This window comes from Microtus pennsylvanicus, chromosome 17 (assembly GCF_037038515.1).
Source record: "Microtus pennsylvanicus isolate mMicPen1 chromosome 17, mMicPen1.hap1, whole genome shotgun sequence".
In the NCBI taxonomy this organism is placed as follows: domain Eukaryota; kingdom Metazoa; phylum Chordata; class Mammalia; order Rodentia; family Cricetidae; genus Microtus; species Microtus pennsylvanicus.
The window spans coordinates 41172624-41194327 of record NC_134595.1 but is presented as its reverse complement, the minus strand read 5'-3'; the positions used below and the strand labels follow the sequence as shown (position 1 = coordinate 41194327).

Genomic DNA, 21704 nt, shown 5'->3' with positions numbered 1-21704 from the left:
ATATGCCTGAAAATACATCTTTAGGTTAGTGCGTTCACTGCCTGATACTCTAACCCCAATCCAGCTTTCAGGTTGCCCCCAAACTTCGACATCTATTTGCATTTTGTGATGCTCTACTTCAGTTTTTCCCAATTATCTTTTCTATCAGGGCTGTTATTTGTGATGAGCATTCACGTCCTATTTCTTTTTACTTCTCTCCAGTCCTCTCCCAGCTGCTTTAGCGACCAAGAAGGCACACAGAGATCGTATGTAATGAGAAAGAAGCATGACATACTCCTGGGGAGAGATGACAGGTGGAAGCAATGTGTCACGGGCATTCAAGAGCAGGCGACTGATGAAGAAAGACAAGAATAGTGATGCCTGCCCTATTGCCAGGATCAGTGACATAAGATCCTAGTTCATTAAGAGAATGATTTCAAACCCTCACGTTAATTTTCTAAGGTATGTACAGTCAGCTCTGTTTTATAGATAAGAAAATTGAGGTTCTGGCCATGGAAAATGCTGCAGTGTGCGCCCCAAAGGGCACATTAACATGCAGTAATTTGGGGTCAGAAAGCTACATATGGCCTCGCTGTAAGTGGAAATCAGGACAGAAAAACTCTTTGATTAACTGCTAAGATGGCCTCGATCTGACCCTGCTTCTGCCTCCTCAAGTGACAGACAGCACAGGCCTTTGCTGCTCGGTGGAAAGGGCAGAGTTTCCTTGAAGAACCGCTGCTTCCCAGAGTCCGTGCCTGTTTATTTCTTAAAGGGGGAGGGGTATTATTAGTACTTTGCGTTGGCGTCTATTTGTTTTTTCATGGTTGCTGAGACAAAGTACCACAAACTTTTGATTTCAAACAGAAACTTGAGCCTGGCGAGGTGACTCAAGACAGCTGTCTCAAGACAGGCTCAAAGCAGCTGGAGAATCTCTGAAAATTTCAGGCTAGCCAGGGGTACAGGACGAGTTCCAGGTTGGCTTGAGCTACGGAGTTGAGACTCTCTCTCAAAATGAAAATCCAAAAGCAATGTCAAAGGTGGATTTATTATTATTATTACTATTATTATTATTATTTCTGTGACCTTACACCTACAACAAGGCTACACTATTTGCGTTTAGGACCCATCTTAACAATCCTGGCCAAGCGTCATCTCAAAACCCGTAACTTACTCTACACAGAGGCTGATACCACACAAAGTATCATTTACAGGCTCCAGGGATTAGGTAAGTCCTGACATCTCTGTGGACCACTGTCTGACCTGCTCTCACTCAGGCTTGCTCTAAGGATGAAATCTGTTCATGCCGGCATTAGGCTGAGTACGGCATTTGATAGATACTTGACAGTTCTGAGGTCTCCAACACCGTCTACCTATACGGTTTCTGTTGTGTTCAAACAAAACTAGGGTATAAAATCTACGGAGTTTCAAGGTTAAAGAAGTAAAAACTGGCCCGTTAACACACTTTGCCTTTAGTATTTGCATTTTCTTCCTTCCAGACAGCCTTGCACCAGCTCAACCCGCTTTCCTCAACACCTCAGCGCGGGACTCTCTACCTGAAAGCCCTTCCCACCTCCATACCCGCCCCTCCAGCGCCCCGCCCACCCAGTTGGCAACTTCCTTAGGACTTTGAGAGCATCCGGGCCTCTGGGGACTGACCGTATTGTTGCCTGTCATAATAGAGAGAATTTTACCCAATTATATCTATTTTCCAATCTTTCATTTAGCATCTCAATATATTTATATTAAATGATCCAGAGAGTGGCATTTTCCTTGTGCTCGGTTGAAAAACGGGAGTTCAAATTGTTGGATTTAAACAGGCATAAGGTGAGACAGCTCAGAAGGAGCGGCGGGTCCTTCGCGCTACCGCCGCAGAGGCCCCGCAAGTGGCGCAGGCGCAGTGTCCGCGATTCGCCATGCCGACTGTCAGCGTGAAGCGAGACCTGCTCTTCCAAGCTTTGGGCCGGACCTACAGTGAGTGCCCGCCCCGTGGCCTGGGCTCGGTGCCTGGGGCAGCCTGCCTCGCCCGGCAGAAGGGCGTGCTGGCGGCGTTCGTGCCACCACGCGGGGTTTGGCCTTGCGCGGCGGGAGTCTGCAGGGGTGCGCTGAAGTCGGGCTGGGCTGAGGTCGCTTCTCAGAACCAGCTCTGCGGCGGCTGCCGTTGCATCATCCGCCGGGGTCGGGACCTCCGTGTCATTCATTCAGTGACAGCTCCTTCTGCATGCTTAGCGCCGACTTTGGTGTCGGGACTCAGACCAGGAAGAATGCCCTGGGCTGCATCACCAGTGCGGGCAGCTCTGGGGAACCAGGTTGACAGCGAAAGGGAGACGCTTGAGAACGATGTGGGTTCGCTGTGCAGCCCAGGCTGCCTTCGAACCCGCCGTCTTCAGCCTGTTGAGTGCTGGGATAGCAAGCTTTCGCCACCAAGCCCGGCATTCGCTTTACTTAGTGTTGACTGGGTTCCGGTTGCGTGTCAGGCACTGTGGGAGAGTGGAACTGTCCACATGACACGGAAGATCTCATTTCGGTGAGACAGTAACCAACCAGTACGATAAGAAGACGATTTATTAAAATGCTGAGTGTTTTCTAGGAAAGGAAGCCAGGTGGTGTGCGGGAGCAGCATTTGATAGGTGACATTAATTTGAGAACCGAACAGAAGAGTCTCTTCTATGGACTTAGTATTCACGATACACTTAATTACTTCCTCAGTTCTACAAACTAAACGGTTACGAGGAAAGGGAGGTAAATATTAAGCAAATTATCACTTTCTGCACAGATGTAGTAGTTGAAATGATATCTTCCCCACCCTGTAATTATCAACTTATATAAAGGTCATAACATGATTTAGGGGAGCCCTTTTCTGGGGTATCAGATGTATTTAGTAAGAGGTACAGGTGTTCATAAGAACATAGTACTGACATTGCAAAGAAACATTTTAAACTTTTTTTCTGAGGATGTACTCATAGATATAACCCATTTCCTGTTAATTTATGTTTAGTTGTTTGTAGATTTTTGTTGTTGTTCTTGTGAGACAGAATTTATTCTGTAGTACATGCTGGCCGTAAACTTGTGGCCATCTTCCTGACTCAGTCTCCCAAGGGACACAATTGTCATCATGAGCAGGAACTGTCCCATGTCCTTAGAAATAGAGGAAATAGCTTTACCTTTGGAATATGGCCCTAATTTCTTAGTGCCTCCAACATATACTATGCTTATTTCTGTTCCTCACCTGCCCTCCACCGTGTTCTCTGTATCTGAACTGCACAGGGTGGTGGGTGGCAAATTTAACATGTTTATAATCAGTTCCCATCCAGGGCCTTTGCTCTTCAAAAGTAAGAAATTATCTGAATTTTAAAAGAGAAAGGCCTTTATAACCTGTTTGCTATTATCAGCTAATATTTTAATAAATTCTGTCTCCTTTTCTCCCACTTTCAAATGGTGAGTGATCAAATAACCTTGATTTTCCACACAGATCGTTAACTATAGGATCTTTTGAAATTCGTTACCCTTAATATTGATGTTGAGATTACAGCAGATGAGTTAGTAATACTCTTTATTGTGTTGGAGGTCTTGAAACCTTTCAAGTGTCATTTGAATGGCGGTTGAAGTTGGAAAAGCCTGTTCACCAAGCATCTAGTTTCCAAATGAAGTGCAAATCCCTCCCGTCTCTTTCTCATTTTTCTTGTTTTCCGACAATGTGCTCTTACATTCCACTTTCTTATTTAGACCCCCCCCCAGGGCCTGCTGTCCATCTGAAATTCCGTTGCTCTTTCCAGTTGCCGCCATCACCTTCCATGTCTTGGTAGGGAGCACATTTCTCTCTTATTTTTGTTAGTCAGGGAATTTGTTTTCTCTGCCTTCCTGGGAGCAGCTCTGTCTTCTTAGTCTCCCCTTTGACTGCCTTTCTCTTCAGTTTTCTTTGCTACTCATTTTCTTGTGAACTGGTTTCTTTCATTGCTCTTCAGTTTGGGCCCTGTTCTAGTTTGGTATGGTTAAGTACTGCTGGGGCCACCTGTGTGCCATGCAGGCAGATAGTGTTTCAGGGTTACCGTTTTCTGGAGGAAATTGCTCATGATTTTATTTTTGGTTCTTTCGTTTGTCTAAATTAAAAGAATGTAGAGTTTCAAGGGATTGGGCATATTAGGATTTCATATATTTTTGTAGATCCATATAATTTATTTAATTGCTGTTTAGCTGACAAAAGTTTTGCATATTGTAACAATAATTGTTATTTACTTTCTGAAAGTCAGGAATCAAGGTTTGATGGTGCTGGTCTGAATTTACTCCAGGTTGCAGATCTGTAGTCAGTTTAAGAGCTCATTGGGACTGTAGAAACTGCTTCTAAGTTGTTGCTTGTTTTCTTTCTTTTTGGGGGAGGTGGGGGACTTGTCGAGACAGGATTTGTCTGTGTAGACCTGGCTGTCCTGTAACTCCCTCTGCAGACCAGCCAGGCCCTCTAACTCTCAGAGATCCTCCTGTCTCTGCCTCCTGAGTGTTGGGATTAAAGGCACGTGCCACCACCACCCAGCTAAATTATTTTTAAAATTATTATTATTGCTTAGACTTAAACATTTTATTTTATTTGTGCAAGTGTTTTACTGTGCATCACACTTGGTGCCTGCCGATGCAAGAAGAAGGCAGTAGGTCCCCTGGAACTAGTCTTACAGTTGGTTGTACGCTACTACACGAGTTCTGGAAATTGAATCTGGATCCTCTGCAAGACCTGTGTGTGCTTTCAACAGCCGAGCCATCTCTCCCACCCCTATGTTTATAAGCAGGCCTTGTTAATCTGCTGGCGTTTGGCCAGAGGCTTCGGTTCCTTCTACCTTGCCTTTTGCCAGTTTGTCCCAGAAGAAGAACTCTGGGTGAGATCAGGTGAATGGGAGAGCTCAAGTAGTATCCTCAGTGATTGATAATTGCTCAGAAGTGCTGGTCCATCCTTTTTTATATTTCTTGGTCACACGGACCAATCCTGACCTGTGTAAAAGGGGCCTAGATAAGCAGGGATTCATGTTCATCCACATGCAAAATTCACTTGACCCAGAAGTGTGGCCTTACAACAGCAGCTCAAGTCCACAGTCACTCCATCTGAATCTGGGTCTGGGGTGGGCGAGGGTCTGGGGCTGTGGTTCTGTGTGTTTAGCATCTTGTGAGGAGTTAGCTAATGACCTGAGAAGCTCAAGCACTGGGGTATGTGTCTCTCATCTAAGAGACACAGAGGGACGGACCTAGGGCAACTACTAAAGGGAGCCGCTGGTCCATGGCAGTTCTGAAATGGAAGGGCAGATGCTGGATGGTCCTGATTAGGTCCCAGGCCTGGGATAATTCTCCATGGCTCTGTGCCTTGCCCTCTAGGCTCTGGTTCCACCCTCAGAGTGATCCCCAGAAAGCATGTGCTTCACAGCTGATTAGTTTTCTCAGTCTACTTCCTGTTAATAGAATTTTAGGGCCTCAAAGATTTCCTTTTGTCTTGTTTCTGCCCCTTTCAGTTCAAGCTGGCTATGTCTGCCTAAGTGTTTTTTCTAAAAACTTTCTGGGTCTTTGGTGAATTTTTGCTGGATTCTTTTTCATTAGTTCAAAACCACAGACTCCAAAAACCTCTTAAATTAGCTGTTTCAGTACTTTGGGCTTTTTTATACATTGCTCTTACTTAAGCTTTATTGTTTTATTAATTGAGTTTGTGAGGCACACCCTTAATTTCTTTATTACACCTTTTGTTTGATTGAATTGTGCCTTTGATCTGCCTGAAGGTTTCAGTCAGACCCTTGATTCTGTCTTAAGCCTAGGATTTGGTCTCTGCCCAGAACTTGAGTTTAGCATTGCTTTACATTTGGAAGGCCAAACTTTTTACCCATCAACATCCTGGCTCTTTTTTCGTGAATAGCTCTTCCTATGCTAATCTCTTCTCACATAAGTGGGAAATATCAGACTAGTCAACAGACAAGCTGCTCTCTGAGCACGGCCCTGAGTCTTACTTACACCAGGTGAGTGCGTTTCCTTCAGTCTGCGCACCTGCAGGAATGGTGCAGGTCACGTTCCTCCCTTACGTAACCGGGGTGCCCCGCCCCTCCTGCAGCACTACCTCACTTTCCTCCTGCTTCCCCTGCTGCCTGACTCAAGACCATGAGGCTTCAGCTAATAGTGTTTCAGAGGCCCTTGGGTTTTCTCATGTAGTCGTCCTCAGAGCCCGCTGTCTGACTCCCAAGCCGTTCCCACCGTTTTGGTTACGCTACCTCTCCTGTTACAGAGGCTATGTAACAAATTATCCCATTTCTTAGAGTAGAAAACAACATGCCGTTGTTGCTAATATCTGAGCGACAGGAATCAGAGGGGCCCTGGCCCTGGCTCTAGGGCTCTTGTTAGGTTACAAGCAAGCTGTCATCTAGAACTAGAGTCAGCTCAAGGATTGGCTGAGCGCAAGCATCTGTCCTAGCTCACTCACGTGACTGCACCATGTGTAAGTTCACACAGAGAAAAGGTTCTTGCACAAGTCAGTGGTGGCATCTCCCTTTTCACCCAAGCCAGAGAGCTGGGAGCCATCCTAGTCATTCTCCCTCGCTCGCTGGTCCATGGAGCCTCACGCATTCTGCGTCTAACATTTCTCATGTTCCTCCTTCCCCATATGCTGTTGGCATAAGTGAACACCTGTGTTTCACTTGTAGGAGGCTCCCTCAGTCACCTCGATGCTGCCACCAGTCTTAAAAGTGCAGATGTAGGAACCAAGCTTGGTGCCTTGTGACTGTGATAGAAACACAGGGGAGTTTGAGGCAGGAGGATCTGGAGCTAAAGGGCAGCCCTGCTATGTCTAAGTTTCAGGCTGGCCTGGTCTACCTATGAGGCCTTATTTGAGACAAATACTAAAACAAAACAGAATAAAGATTGAGAGCGGAGGATGAAAAAGGAAAAGAGCAAAAAGCAAAAGACAAATCTCATCTTGTTTTGTGTAGCTGCAAAGCTCCAGCGTGCAACTCCCATTGCCTGCAGGTAGGACAGAGGGCAAGTCCCTTGGCATGGCATGAGCTTCCCTTTTTCTAGTTCTTGTATCCTATTTCTTCTAACACAGACTTTATTCTTTATCCATATCAAACTGCTTAGGAGTTCCCAGCTTTGCCAAGCACTTTATTTACTCCCTCCAATCTTTGACTAATGAAGGCGTCCTTTATGTAGCTTTAAGTGACCCTAAGAGGAGCTCTGTGCTTCCCTACCTTGTCCTGGGCACATTTATTTATATTTATTTGCACTTGTGATTACTTTGCTGGAGAAGGAAGTAGTTCAGGCAGGAATTGTAATTTATTTGTCTTTGTAGCCCTGGCATCAAGCACTGTTGCTTGGCACATAATAGAAGTAAATATTTGCTAAATTGAATTCAAGTTTGATATCTAGATTAGACAAGTCTTTGTTGTTTTGATGTTGGGAATAGAACCTACAGCCTGTGACATACTAAGCATGCATTCTGCCACTGAGGCCAACTCCTCGTCCTGAATCAGGAAACCTAGGATATCTAGTTCTTCACTAGAATATAGTGGTAATTGTTCAAGGTTTGATAAATGAAGGCCTTGAGAATGCTGTATTAGTAACACAGCAGAGTGAAACGGGCAGAGAAGTACTAGTTACTGCAGACTTCCTGTGTCAGGGTGCAGGGCTGTTTACATCTTTTTAAGGTTTCATGAAAAAAAATGGCGGCAAAAGGTTGTTTTACGGATGAGGAGGGTGTTGTGAAGTTTACATGAGGTGCTGAGCCCTCAGAATGAATGAGATAGAAATGAAAAAACCTTGGTTGGTGTTTTGATATTTGGTTAGACAAATACCAGGCTGCCTGAGGTACAAGATTAGTGACATCCCTTTGTATATCTGGTCCTTTGATTTTTGAGCCTCTTTCTCATTTGATCTCTACTTAATGATTCCTTTTCATCCTGAGTCTGAACAGCACTGGGAACCAGGTGCTCTAGTTATTATATATCACTAGTCTAGAGTAATCAGCCCTTTAATTGTTTTGTTTGGTGTTTGCATCAGGCAAATCTTTTCTTGTTTTGATGCTAGAGAGTGGGCTCTGACATACAAAGTCCCACTCTTTTGATTTTTGAGACAGGGTTTCTCTGTAGCTTTGGAGCTTGTCCTGGAATTACCTCTTGTAGACCAGGCTGGCCTTGAACTCACAGAGATCCGCCTGTCTCTGCCAGTTTTTTTTTAAAGGCTAACAAACATGCCTGAAATACAGCAGGTATATACACTGACAAAGTTTTCTTACATGCTTTGCTTTGTCACCTAATATAGCATCTCCAGGGTTTTCACATTATCGAACACTAAACACAAACCATCAAAGCCACCAACATGCTAGTGAAAAGCTAGCAGGTGTCTTAAATTCCAAGGTAAAGAGTGGGACTTAGAGCCGGGCAGTGGTAGCACACGCCTTTAATCCCAGCGCTCAGGAGGCAGAGATAGGTGGATCTCTGTGAGTTGGAGGCCAGCCTGGTGTACAGAGTGAATTCGCGGCCATCCAAAGATACACAGAAAACCCCTCAAAAAACCAAAAAGCCAAAACCAAAAATCACCAGGTGATATCTGATACCTGATAGAATGTTTAGGGTTAGGAAATTAAGCAACAGGTGAAGTTCATCAGTTCATATGCAGTTTTCATTTGTGCTGAACACATTAAAATTAACATTCTTTTTTTTTTTTCCCTCCTAGCTGATGAAGAATTTGACGAGTTGTGTTTTGAATTTGGTTTGGAACTTGATGAAATTGTACGTATCAGACTTCAGACTTTTTCTTTTTTCTTTTTTTATTTTGTGCTTGTTGAATTTGTATTGCAAATTTTATCTTTTAAAAAAGTTTTAATTAAAATAATTTTCATTTTTGAGATTATAGTATAATTATATCATTTCTCCTTCCCTTTCCTCCTTCTCCTTCTAACCCCTTCTATATATCCACCCTTCTTTTTCAAACAAATGGCTTCTTTTCTCTTTAATTGTTGTTACATACATATGTATACACACTTATTTCCAAATACATAAATATAACCTCACTCTGTATAGTGTTGCTTGTATGTATATATACTTTCAGGGATAACCTTTTGGTATTGGATAACCAGTTGGTTTGTAACCTCCCCCCTCACTTCTCTCTCTTTCCCCCCCCCCATAGTTTTCTGTGTTATTAACTTATAGTCAGACTCTGGCAATTTGGGGATTTTTGTACTCTGTTTTTGGGAGGGTTACTTGCCTTTTTGAGCTCACAGTTTGTCTTGCCAGGCCTTATTTTTGAGAAACAGATGATTTCCTTTATATGATCATACATGCCTTCTGGTTCTGAAATATATTTTTGGCTCTTTGATTTCTGTCAGGTAGTACTCCAAGTTTAGCTTTTATATAGGGCTTCATGAACCAAGTCTGAAAATGACATTAATGCCCTTGCAAGTATTAGAGCTACTTTTTAGTCTCTGGTTACCAGGTTATTTCCACTTCTCTACTTAGAGCTCTTCTGCTGTGTAGCTTCTTCATTAAAAAACATTAATCTGCTGGGTGGTGGCGGTACACGCCTTTAATCCCAGCACTCGGGAGGCAGAGGCAGGAGGATCTCTGTGAGTTCGAGGCCAGCTTGGTCTACCTAGCTAGTTCCAAGATAGCTAGGACTGTTAAACAAACCCTGTCTTGGACTAGAGATACGGCCCAGTGGTTAAGAGCACTGGCTGCTCTTCCGGAGGACCCGAGTTCAATTCCCGGCAACCACATGTCAGCTAACAACTGTCTGTAACTCCAGTTCCAGAGAATCTGACACCTTCACACCAATGCGCATAGAATAAAGTTAAATAAATTATAATATATATGTAATATAAAAAATAGGAGTGGAAGCTGGGTGGTGGTGGCACACACCTTTAATCCCAGCACTCGGGAGGCAGAGGCAGGAGGAAATCTGAGTTTGAGGCCGTTCCAGGACATGCTCTAAAGTTACAGAAAAACTGTCTTGAAACACACACACACACACACACACACACACACACACACACAAAGAAAAAAAAAGAAGAAATCCTGTCTCAAAAAAGAAAACAACAACAACAACAAAACCAAATAAGAGTGAAATTGAACTTTTTTTTGCTGTGATTATTATTTTAAAAAAATCTGTCGTTCTCTGCTGTGGTGGACTCCTTGGCTCCTTCCGTTTGCTATCTCTCTGCCTTCCCGTCGCTTCCGCTTTTCTTCTCATTTTCAGCACAGCTCTGGGTGTTCACTCGTCCTCAGGTTCCTTCCAGGCCGTGGGGCTGCTTGCCAGGGTTGTTGTGGGAGCGCTGTTTCTTTCATGTCGTGACTCATCTGTATCTTTTTGTGTGAAGTGGCAGAGATGCTGACCATGGCTTTGGAGGCTATATTGTCTATGCCATAACTAAGTTGTCTCAGTGTATGATAGTAGATAATAATATATGTAATTTTGTTTATCTGTGTTCCAGTGAAGCATTATTTGCCAAAACAGGTGGGGTGCATGATTTGGCTGGTAGTCCCCTGTTTGCTGATGTTGCTTTAGATGTATTCTGCCCAGGGGTAAAAACAGTATTTTTTCTGTCTGCTGTGATTATGACATGTGTAGCATTTTCCTGTTATTGTTGCAGAAAAGATATATTTTGTAGTTTATGAAACTTCTTTGGCTTGTTTTAGACTTCTGAGAAGCAAATTATAAGTAAGGAACAAGGCAACCAAAAGGCACGGGGAGCCTCAGATGTTGTGCTTTACAAGGTTGACGTCCCTGCCAACAGATATGATCTCCTATGTCTGGAGGGATTGGCTCGGGGACTTCAAGTCTTCAAAGAAAGGTAAGGAACTGTGCACATAGCTAAGCCGGCTCTCCTCTTTTCTTCCTGTTGTTATCAGCAATCAGGCTTAAATTTCTAGGAAAAGCCTCATATGGATACACAGCTTTCGGTCAACATAAATGGTGATTGGAAGATAAGAGTCATGTGGACTGTAGCCACTTCAAAATTGGGAAACAGAGTTTAAATCTGGGAATACATGATCTTAGGGTTGCCAGGAAAGTCCTTCAGCAAGGTTCTGTGGATTCCCTCAGTAATCCCAGTGTGATGGATAGTTCTTAGATTTGTTAAAGCGTGAGGGAAAAGTAGGGGTGACAAGTAGACTTTGTTTGCCTTTACCTTGATAATCATAAGGAGCCTGGGGCAGAGGCCTTTGTGGAAGTTTTAAGTATCTTATGGCATGTATACGGTCTTGGACATGGATGTTAATTGTGGCTTCTCTAGTTTTCATCTCCTGATGTGTAATGAAGGTTTTTTAAGGCCCTTAAAACTCAGCATGCAGTAGACTGTAGAAGGTGATAAATATGTAAGGTGAAGAAGATGAAACTAGAGCTATCAGAATTAATAATTTTTGTTTTTATTTACTTACACATCATCTGTTCAATTGCAAAAGAGAATGAACCCTTGGTTGCTGGGTATTCTGAAATTATGAAATCTTTGAGTGAATGTAGATATTTGAAATGATGTTTGGTTATTTGGTTAAGTGTTTTGAATTTGGGGGTTTGTTCAGTTGCTTTTATTCTTGACAATTTAAATGATTGGATTTTAGGACCATGGGTCAGGATCTTTTATTTTTTATTTTTTTAAATTTATGGATATAGGTGTTTATGTGTGTGTTAAAAAAGGCGGCCTTTTTATATATCCCTGGCTGGCTTGGAACTTAGTATGCACACCAGGCTGGCCTTGGATCCATGGTAGTCCTCCTGACTCTGCCTTCCAGGTGCTGGGATTATACGTAGGTACAGCCATTCCTACCTAGGATCTGTATTTTCAATAAACATTGTGAATTTTTATGTCTAGACAAAGGTAGGATGTGATTTTGTAATTACAACTATGGCCCACAGGCCAGTAGTATCTACATCACAAGAGAGCTTGCTAGAATGCAGGCTCAGCCTCCAGGATCCATTGAGCCAGGGTATGAGCTTCAGCAAACTCCTCAGTGGACTGTGGAAATTCTGGCTGACAGCAGTACCTGGCTTTGGGTGGTGTCAGTCTGCCAGAAATGCCTTCAGACGGCAGCAGTCACCATGTTTTCACACTGCCTTGTCTGACTCCGTAACTGCGGATAGAACCAGGGCCTCTCTAATCTCAATTTCAATAAACTTTATTTATTCTTAGAACTTAGAATCTTGTGGTGCCAATGAAACGTAAACACTGTCTGGTCCAGGGTCTTGAATAGTTTTTGCTCAGTTAATGGATCTGTGGTCTCTGTTGGAACTCCAGTGAGAGACTCATTACCATAGGGTATTCTCTGCAGTTTAGGACAGCTGGAAATGCTAGGAAGTTCGTAGTTTTTTTTTTTCTTATCTTTAATATCCAAACAATGCTGCTTACTGTAATTTAACCCATTTTCTCTAATTTTATTGATTTCTCTGTATATATATATATACATACATACTTATATATAAATACTTTATAAGCATAAGATGTAATTATCAAATAATGTTGCTATTTTGAGTAACTTTGTTTTAATATTATTTTAGGATAAAAGCTCCAGTATATAAACGAGTAATGCCTACGGGAGAAATCCAAAAATTGATTATCACAGAAGAGGTAATAAGAAAAGTTCTTATTTTTCCCTTAATTCTCCCTTTTATGCATGTATTAATAAGGTAGAAAGGAAAAAGCAACAAAGCCAACCTTCCTGCCAAATGTCATTTCCTGTGGTCATGTGTTAATGTTGGTGTGTTTTCAGTTTCTTACCCTTAAACATTGTCAGTTTATGGGGCCAGAGAGACAGCTCAGCAGTTACAAGCCCTAGCTACTGTTCCACGGGACCTGGGTTCCGTTCCCAGCACCCACATGGCACTCAAACCATTTTCAAGGAGTCTAATGGTCTCTCTGGCCTGTGTGGGCACAAAGCATACATGTGATTCACAGGCATATATGCACCTGTACATATAAAATAACAGTTTTAAAAGGTTGTCAGTTTACTGCTAAGGAGTGAAAGAAAACAAAGTAAATTGTTTTTATAAAGCACATTTGAATCAGGTGTGGTGGTGCAAGCCTGTAATTCCAGAACATGGAGGAAGAGGCAGAAAGAGGTCAAGGCCAGCATCATTCGTGCGGTGAGTGTGAGGCTGACCTGGGGTACATGAGAGAGAGATCCTGTTTTAAAAAGTCCAAAACAAAACAAAACAAAGCTTGAGGGCTGGGGTATACCTCAGTGGGAGAGCACTAGCTTAGTTTGAGAGATGCCTGTGTTCAGTGTCTGCTATAAAAAAAATAATAATTAAGTAGATGAGACATATTTGAGATACAGTTGTTTAAATTATGATACATTAATAAAATTTATAAAGATAAATGTGGAGGGGTTCTTTTGGTAAAAGTAAGGCCTATGAACAAATTATTTAAAGATTAATTTTTCTTTAATTTAGTATCCAGAAATCATGAATAAAATGTAAATTCTGCTTGTATAATACCTGTATGTCCTGCTTACCACTTAACTCCTTGTCGATTGCCTACATGAATATATGCCTGTTTGAATCAATTTGTGGCCCTGTCAGGAGTGTAACCACTGTTCTGTCGAATGTTTTGACAAAGGTAAGCCCTAGTGCTAACCTGTTCTGCTGGTGCTCTGACTTCCAGACAGCTAAAGTGCGCCCCTTTGCTGTAGCCGCGGTTCTCCGGAACATCACCTTCACGAAAGAGCGATATGACAGCTTCATCGAACTGCAAGAGAAACTACACCAGAATATTTGCAGGTTCGTAGGGCTTCGTTCTCTTTCCGCCTCATCTTCCTCTTCTGCTTCCTTTCCATCCCTTCCCTTTCCCATCTCCTTGTCTCACGTACCTACCTGTCTTAGTTACTGTTCTATCATTGGAAAGCGACACCATATCCAAGACAACTTATAACGAAAGGAAGTGTTGAGTTGGGGGGTTTGCTTACAGTTAGAGGGTTAGCCTATGGTCGTCCTGGCGGGGTCATGGTGGCAGGCACAGTGTTGAGAGCTTTACATCCTGATCTGCAGGCAGCAGGTAGAGAGACACAGAGTTCAGTTCACCCCCAGAGATACACATCTTCCAGCAAAGCGACACCTCCTAATCGTTCCCAAATACTTTCACTACCTAGGGACCAAATACTCAAATATATGAGCCTATTGGGGTCATTCTCATTCAAACCACCACACTACCTCTGCAGATTATTTTTCAAAACATTTCTAACCTCTGGTCATGGGAGAATTTCACCTTGCTGCAGCAGATAGATGTTTGTTACTGTTTAAACTGGTATGTGTGGGTTGGAGAGATGGTGCGGCGGTAAGAGTACTTGCCGCCCTTTCTTTGGGTTCCCAGCACCCACGTGGTGCAGCTTGCAGCCTTGGTGCTGTAACTCCAGTGCTAGGTCACCTGACAGCCTCAGGGCTCCTTGTGACCTGCACGTGTGTGTGTGTGTGTGTGTATACAGATATACGTATAAAACATAAATAAAAACAAAAAATCTTAAGAGTGGTGTATATGTGGTATGTAGAGAATTTTTATTTCTAGAAGTTTTCTTGTTTGTTTTCTTTCTGTTCAAATCATTTTAAAAACTATCTTTGTAATATGGTTTGCTTGTTTATGCATGCTAGGAGCCAAACTAAGGTCCTCATGCATGTAGATATTCTACCATTGAGCTATATGGCCCCAACCTTGTTCAGATCCTTATCCTTATTAATATATTACATTACCAAGCATAAACCATGGAAATTTGAAGGGTAGTCTCGCATTTAGAAGTGGAAAAGTTTCTTTGATTGGACCACTTTTTGAATAAGTATAATTAAATTTTGACATATAAAACTTAAGCAGGGGTAGACATAAATCTGACATGTAGTGTGGGCCTAGCCTAGATCACAACATTGGAAAAATAAATAAATAAATAAAAGCAACCTGAACTTAAGTGACTGTAGTTTGCTTTATTTTTATGTTTTTTGGCTGTGCTGTGTGCCAAACCCAGGGCCTTAGCCTTGCTGAGCTTCTACAGCATTATCACTTCCTGTGTTGTTCTCTGTAGTGCAGTGGTCTTAGGAGTCAGGGCAGGTAAGAATGGGACTCCTTTAGGTAATTTCAGTACTTCAGATTTCCTTGGCAGTCAGATTTCTGTGAGTTAGAGGCCAGTCCAGTCTAAAGATTGAGTTTTGGGCTAGCTGCATAGTGACACCCTGTCTAAAAAAGGGGAGGAAATATAATGAATTTCATAGCCAGGTAGGGCAGGAAGTTTGCTGTATGCTCAAGGGCAGCTAGTTCCAAGCCAGGACTGTGTGGGTAGACCCTGTCTAAACAAACAATAAAAAAGAAAATTGTGTATTTATTAATGGTGAGAAACCCTAGCTTTAGCTATTTTGCTTTGATCTTGAAAGAAGTTATATTGATCCAAAGATAATACTGACAGTGACCTTACATATTCTTAAATAAAATGGAAAACTGTAAAAAAATAGAAAAGTGAATTTTTATTTCTTGAAGCTCATCAAATTGTACTGACTTGCAGGGTATATGTGTGGTGTGTATGTGGGACAGGTCAGTGACAGTCTAGAAGAACTCTAGATATTTTCTTCAGTGTTGGAAAACGCTTAAAACTACAAATCAGACTTGGCAGCTAGTGCTTATGTGTTTGCTTCTTTGTAAACCATCTTTGCTCAGATAGTTGAAACATGTTCCTGGGACTCTCAATAACATTCTTCGTCTTTTTATGTTAAAAATCTACATATTAGCTTGCTAATATATGTCACTACTAAGCAAAATAATAAACTAAATTTATTTTGAAAAATAAAACCTTTTAAGTTTATTGTATATTGTAAGAGTACAGTGGGCAAGGGCAATAAAATAGGAACGACTTGTCTGCAGCAAAGTAGAATGTGTTTTTAAAAGAATAAGGTGCAAGGTTTGACAAGCACATTCTAATCCTCAGGCATCTAGAGGCAGTTCCTGGCAGCAACGCCTAAGTAATGTCTTCAGAGAGTTTTGGAAGCTGACATCCTGGTTATCATAGATTTCCGTAAAGTTGTTTCTAATGTGCCCGTAGCCTTTGATATCTACTGTGTGTTGCAGTGCTGCCTCCTTAATTCCCATTATCTTTTTCTCCACTTTCGTCAGTGTAGAAGCTTATTAATTCGTCTTATTAATCTTTCACAGAACACACATGTAGTCTCCTGGAGCTTTTGTTTTCTTTGCTTCCTCCTCTGCCTCTCCTGGTTTTCATTGATCAAACATTGCCCTTCCTCCCCTCCCCACTCTTTTTTTAAGGTCTGATTGGTTTCTACTTTCTTATCTATGGATTTGGCAGGGTTTCATTTATCTAAACTCTCGGACCCATGTATTTCATTGTCTGGTATTCCTGTGTTTATTAATAACTCCCTGAATAATAGATCCTTTCTGCTTGCTAGCAGTTCTGCCCAGTTCAGCCACAGTTATTCCAGTTTTTTATCACTTATACTATTTGTTTGTTTTTTTGTTTTGATTCAGTACTGGGATTCTGCCCAGGGCTTTGTGCATGTAAAGCAAGAGCTTTGCCAATAAGCTACATCCCCAAGTGTATCTATTATTATCCATTTTATCTGATTTATAAATGTGTCATTATATGTAAATACTCTAAATATGTGTGCACCTCCATGTTGAAGTAATTTTAAGAAGTCATAAAAACACAATATTTAGGAAAGCCTTTGTTTCTGCTGTTGAGGTAATCATGCTTAACTGACATTTTGTTCTTGCTGTTTTAATGATTATGAGAATTTGTTATGTTGCAATCAAAATGTTACATAGCAGCAGCCATGAGCTCTTTTAAGGAAGTGTTTAAAATAAGAATTTAAAACATGGTCTGTTATTTTCAGAATATTAGGATTTCTCACTCTCATTTCCCTTTTTCTCCACCTTTTCCTCTTTGAACTTTAAGAAAAAGAACATTGGTTGCTATTGGCACCCATGACTTGGACACTTTGTCAGGCCCATTCACTTTCACTGCGAAGCGTCCTTCAGATATCAAATTCAAGCCTCTGAATATGACCAAGGAGCATACAGCTTGTGAACTAATGAATATATACAAGGTAAAAAATCTTCTGTTTTATTGTTTGCGTGTGTGTGTGCTTGTATGCGTGCGTATTTGAATGAGCCATAGCTGGATAGAGGATCAGACGCCTACTGGAAGTTGGTTCACTCCTTCCAGAATTGTATATTTGTACATTTATTAAAGGTAAGAGTAAATTACATATTAATGAGCTTGAAATGCTTGTTTACTTTATCTTAAAGACTGAAATCCTGGATGAGTATTTGATACTGTGGGATGTGGAACTTAGTGTTTTTCAGAGTTGATATTTTGATTTTATAATTGTCAGTGCTTCATGTAAATACAGAACACAGAATGACAGATTTGTTCAGAGCATTTTAGAAATGTTTGGGAATCCTATTTTATTCCTAAGTCAAAATTTATTCTAACACAATATAATCTAAGGATAAATAATTTTATATGACGTAAGGAATAACAGGAAAATATTAAATCTGTTAGCTGGCGGGGGGGTACATGTGTGTAATCCCAGCATTTTGAAGGCTGAGGCAGGAAACGTGCAGGTTCAGAAAGTCTTTGTTTTCCATAATTAAACTATTGTGTTTCTACAAGACCAGAAAACTTCTGTGTACAGTGTAGTCACTGAAGTTCATAGCCATGGCGGCAATAGTGTTGAATCTGGGCTGAGGTGTGAATGTGGTGTCGTGCGCTGTGCAAAGTGTGCTTTCTAAGTGTCCTGGAGCAAGACTGTAGTGAAGGCTTGACAACATGGGAAGCACTGCTAGAAACGTCACATTTGTCACTTGCTGGATTTTGAATTGATGTTTAGTTGTTGTGCCTTCAAAAACCTTTTGTTGTTACCAGATTTTTATTAACATCCACATTCAGTCATGTGACCCATATAAAGCTGTGACCCACAGTTTAAGTAGCTATGGCCTGGATCGCAATTTGTCTATTGTTAGCTTTTGGTTTTTTGGTTGATTTGTTTGTTTTGAGACAGTATCTATATATGTAGCCCTGACTGGCCTGGAACTCAATATTAGACTAGACTGTCCCTGAACTCAATAGGATCCTCCTGCCTCTGCCTTCTGAATGCTGAGACTAAAGGCATAAGCAACTGTGTTTGGGTTCTTGTTACTATTTAAACCTCTGAGATGTTATTAGTGTGTTAAAAGGATTAAGAGCCAGCAAGTAAACTATACTTTTTAATTTTCACATTTGTGTTGAATTAACACTCATGCATGTATAGTTAGAAATTTAGCTATTGTGTATGTGAGTAACACTATTGTAAATTAGCTACCCGTTAGCATCTTAGAGCCTTAGCAGTGGTCATGGATTCAGCTGTCACTTAACATTGAAAATAACAAGTACAAATAGTATAATTTCTCCTCACTTACCAGTGACTTCATTTGGCTTTCTGAATTTTGTGATGGCTGCATTTTGTTTGTGATGACTTGTCAGTGCCTATGCAAATCTGTTTTCACTCTGGGAAAGGGACCACTTTCTCATCTCACCCAGGCAATAGAGACTATGCAAACATTAAGATGTCCATTTATAGTGGTAAAGTTTATGAGTTTATACCTTTCTGTCATTTGAAACATTTTTGGTGTTTTTCTGGCTTGTTTTTTTTTTTAAATATCAGATTAATGTCTGCTGGTTAAACTAGAAATAAATAATTTTGACTTAATTCTTTTCAGACTGACAATCACCTAAAGCAATATTTACCTATCATTGAAAATAAGCCCCTGTATCCAGTTATCTATGACAGCAATGGTGTGGTCCTCTCCATGCCTCCGATTATAAATGGTGAGTAACTTCATGAAAAGCATGGATCTTTTCAGTTTCTTATCAGTGCTTTTGTAGAAGTCTCAATAGTCTGACTGAGTTGTCAGTCATTAACTGTAGATCTGAATCTCAGGTCTTTTGTAGATTTTATTTAATGTGTGAAACAATCCCACACCAGTTAGGATTTAAAGGGGTATTTATTTTGGGGGGATAAAACTCACAAGACACCAACCGTCAGGAAAGGAGCTTAGTCGCTGTAGCAGGAGCCGGAACCAAGCGCCAGAACCAAGAGAGCGGGCCTAGGCTTGCTGCTCTTTTTTAAAGATAAATAGACCACGCCCCAGTGGGCTGGTATTTCCGCAGCTATTGGCTGAAGGAGCGGAAGGTCCTCCCGCAGCATTTATTAAAAATTAAAAAAATTATGTGTATGAATGTTTTGCCTGCATGTATATCTCTGCACCACGTGTGTGCCCAGTACCTTTCGAGTCCAGAAGAGGGCGCCAGATCCTCTGGACAAGGAGTTACAGATGGTTATGAATCACTGTGTGGGTGCTGGGAACTGAACCCAGATCCTTTGCAAGAGCAACAAGTGCTCTAGGCCATTAATCTATCTCTCCAGCCCCATAGATTTTATTTTAAGAGTTCTTTGTACATTTTTTTCAAAACCTTTAGTTTAATTGCTGATTTTTATGTAAAAATATATATTATTTAGAATGATATAGGGTGTACATTTAATTTGTAACTGTAAAAATATTTATGCATGTATAAGTATATTCTGATGCTAATCTATGGGTTGTATCACATTTTTCAGGCTGTACTGATGTTTTAGATATGCTTAGTGTCTGGCTAGCGTATGTACTTGGCCTGTGTGGGAGCATGCATATCATAGCATGTGTGGAGGTCAGAGGGCAGGTTTCAGGAGTCAGATATCCTTCCACCATATCGGTTCCAGGACTGAATTAGGCTGCCAGGCTCAAGCGCAAGCGTGCTGGCCCTTTGGGTAAAAAAAGAGAAAGAGAGAATTTTCATTTGTTTTTTTACTTAGATGTTTGGCTTTAACAGTACGTCTTTGTTGAACTCAAGCTCTATTTGTAGTTTTATACTAAAACTTATTTACATGGACTCTTAATTCCTTTTTTAAGGAAGCTTAGGAAGCAGTTTAAGTGAGCTTACTTATTTAATGATGCCTAAGCCGCAGATGTGTCTCTTTGGGGAGACCAGAGGAGGTTTAGCTGCCACAGGATGAGAAGGAAATACTGATGCTGCAGATGCCTGCGATTTTGATGGTCAAGAATGTGGGCCTATAAGTCGACTAGATCCAAACTACTCTTAACCTTAGCGTGCCGTAGTTTGTCATCATCATCATGTGGTTTAATCTTTCAAAACTTTAGTTATCTTTTTGTTGTTGTTTGTTTTGTATTTTAAAACAGGGTTTCTACGTAGCCCTGGATATCTTGAAACTGGTGTTTAAACCAGACTTACCTTGAACTCACAGAAGTCTACCTCCTTTTCCTTCCTGAGTGCTGGGGTTGTTTGCAATTTTTTCATAAGATGGTGAAGATTATCCGTATTTTTCAGCTTGCAATAGGAGCTTAAAAGTCTGATAGCCCAGGTCTGGTGGCATGGCTCAGTGGAGGGGAAAGGCACTCGACTCCACCTGTGTTGTATGAAGAGGACTGCTCTTGCAAGTTGTCCTCCGACCCTCACACCTGTGCCATGGCGTGCACACTAAATAAATAATTATATAAAGAAAGTGTTATATATCCTGTAACCACACATAGTGGTTCATATTTATAATCCCATTACTTGGAAAGTTGAGGCAGGAGGATCACTGTGGCCTGAGCTATATATTGAATTCTAGATTAACCTGGGCTAATGATACCCTTTCTACAAAAATCAAAGGGAAAAAGTTGTATCTCCCTTTATTTCTAGGGTATTTAGATTATTTTCTATGTTTAAAATGTAATTTTTTTAAAAAAAAACAAGATTTGTATTATATCAAGTGTCTGAAATTTTTGTTGTTATTGTTTACAGGGAACCATTCAAAAATAACACTGAATACTAGGAATGTATTTATTGAATGCACAGGAACTGACTTCACTAAGGTAAATAAAATGTTTAACTTTTATACTGTTAGACAGTATAATTTTACTTTTGGGCCAAGACTTATTTTAAAGTTTATAATGTTAAAAGAGGTGGGAACATATTATCAAAACTTAGAAAATTAAAGTGATGTAGATAATGTACAGCTTGTTTATGGTACTTTCATTAATTTACAAATGTTTATTGAGTACCAGGTGTCTTTCTAGTGTTAGGAACTTAATAAATATATGCTTCCTGACTTAGCAAGGTAGACATGTGACTGTAGAGACTGCAATTATATTACTTCATCAGCTTAATTTCAGTGACTAAATAGTCTGTGCCTTTGTGTACTTGGGAAGTTTTTCTTAAAAAAAAAAAAAAAAAGCAAAAGAAAAGAACTAGCTGTGCTGGGTATGGGAGAGTGATGTGCCCAGAATTTCAGCCGTTGAGGGGCAGGAAGATCAGGGATTCAGGATCCTCTTTGACTACTTAAGTTCAAAGCTAGCCTGGGCTACTTGAGACACAGTGTCAAAAAACCAACCAACCAGAAGAATTGGGTAAAAAGAACTTTTATCTTTAGGTACTTGATAGCTTACATTCCTGAAGGTGTCTAGACTATGTAAATTGTCTGCTCCCTTTTGATTACTACAATTGTTGGCTTTGACTGCTATGAAAGCTTTGTTATGTGACATATGACTTCTTGAGAGTATGCAGATAAGCCAATTAAGAGAGATCCTATAGCAATAGGGAGTCGGCATGTGGAAACAGAATCTTAAAAGACTCTCCCCTACATCTGCAGCATTGGAGACTGTTTTAGGCACTTGATTTGTATCTGTTAGCTGTGATATTTACCTTTAGAATTATTATCAG

General features: G+C 40.9%; 1 protein-coding gene across 2 annotated transcripts in view; it reads left to right on the top strand.

Moving 5' to 3' along the window:
* Positions 1 to 1851: 1851 nt before the first annotated feature.
* Farsb (phenylalanyl-tRNA synthetase subunit beta) overlaps positions 1852 to 21704 on the top strand; it is a 65554-nt gene continuing 45701 nt past the window's right edge. For both annotated transcript variants that reach the window (XR_012908200.1, XM_075951951.1), the window contains exons 1-8: positions 1852 to 1950; positions 8665 to 8720; positions 10623 to 10777; positions 12478 to 12547; positions 13583 to 13698; positions 16860 to 17010; positions 18665 to 18773; positions 20787 to 20857. Coding sequence is in view for 1 of the 2 variants with exons in the window: in XM_075951951.1 (XP_075808066.1) it covers positions 1893 to 1950; positions 8665 to 8720; positions 10623 to 10777; positions 12478 to 12547; positions 13583 to 13698; positions 16860 to 17010; positions 18665 to 18773; positions 20787 to 20857 (786 nt within the window). In the remaining variant the exon portion in view is untranslated. The remainder of the gene's footprint in view (positions 1951 to 8664; positions 8721 to 10622; positions 10778 to 12477; positions 12548 to 13582; positions 13699 to 16859; positions 17011 to 18664; positions 18774 to 20786; positions 20858 to 21704) is intronic.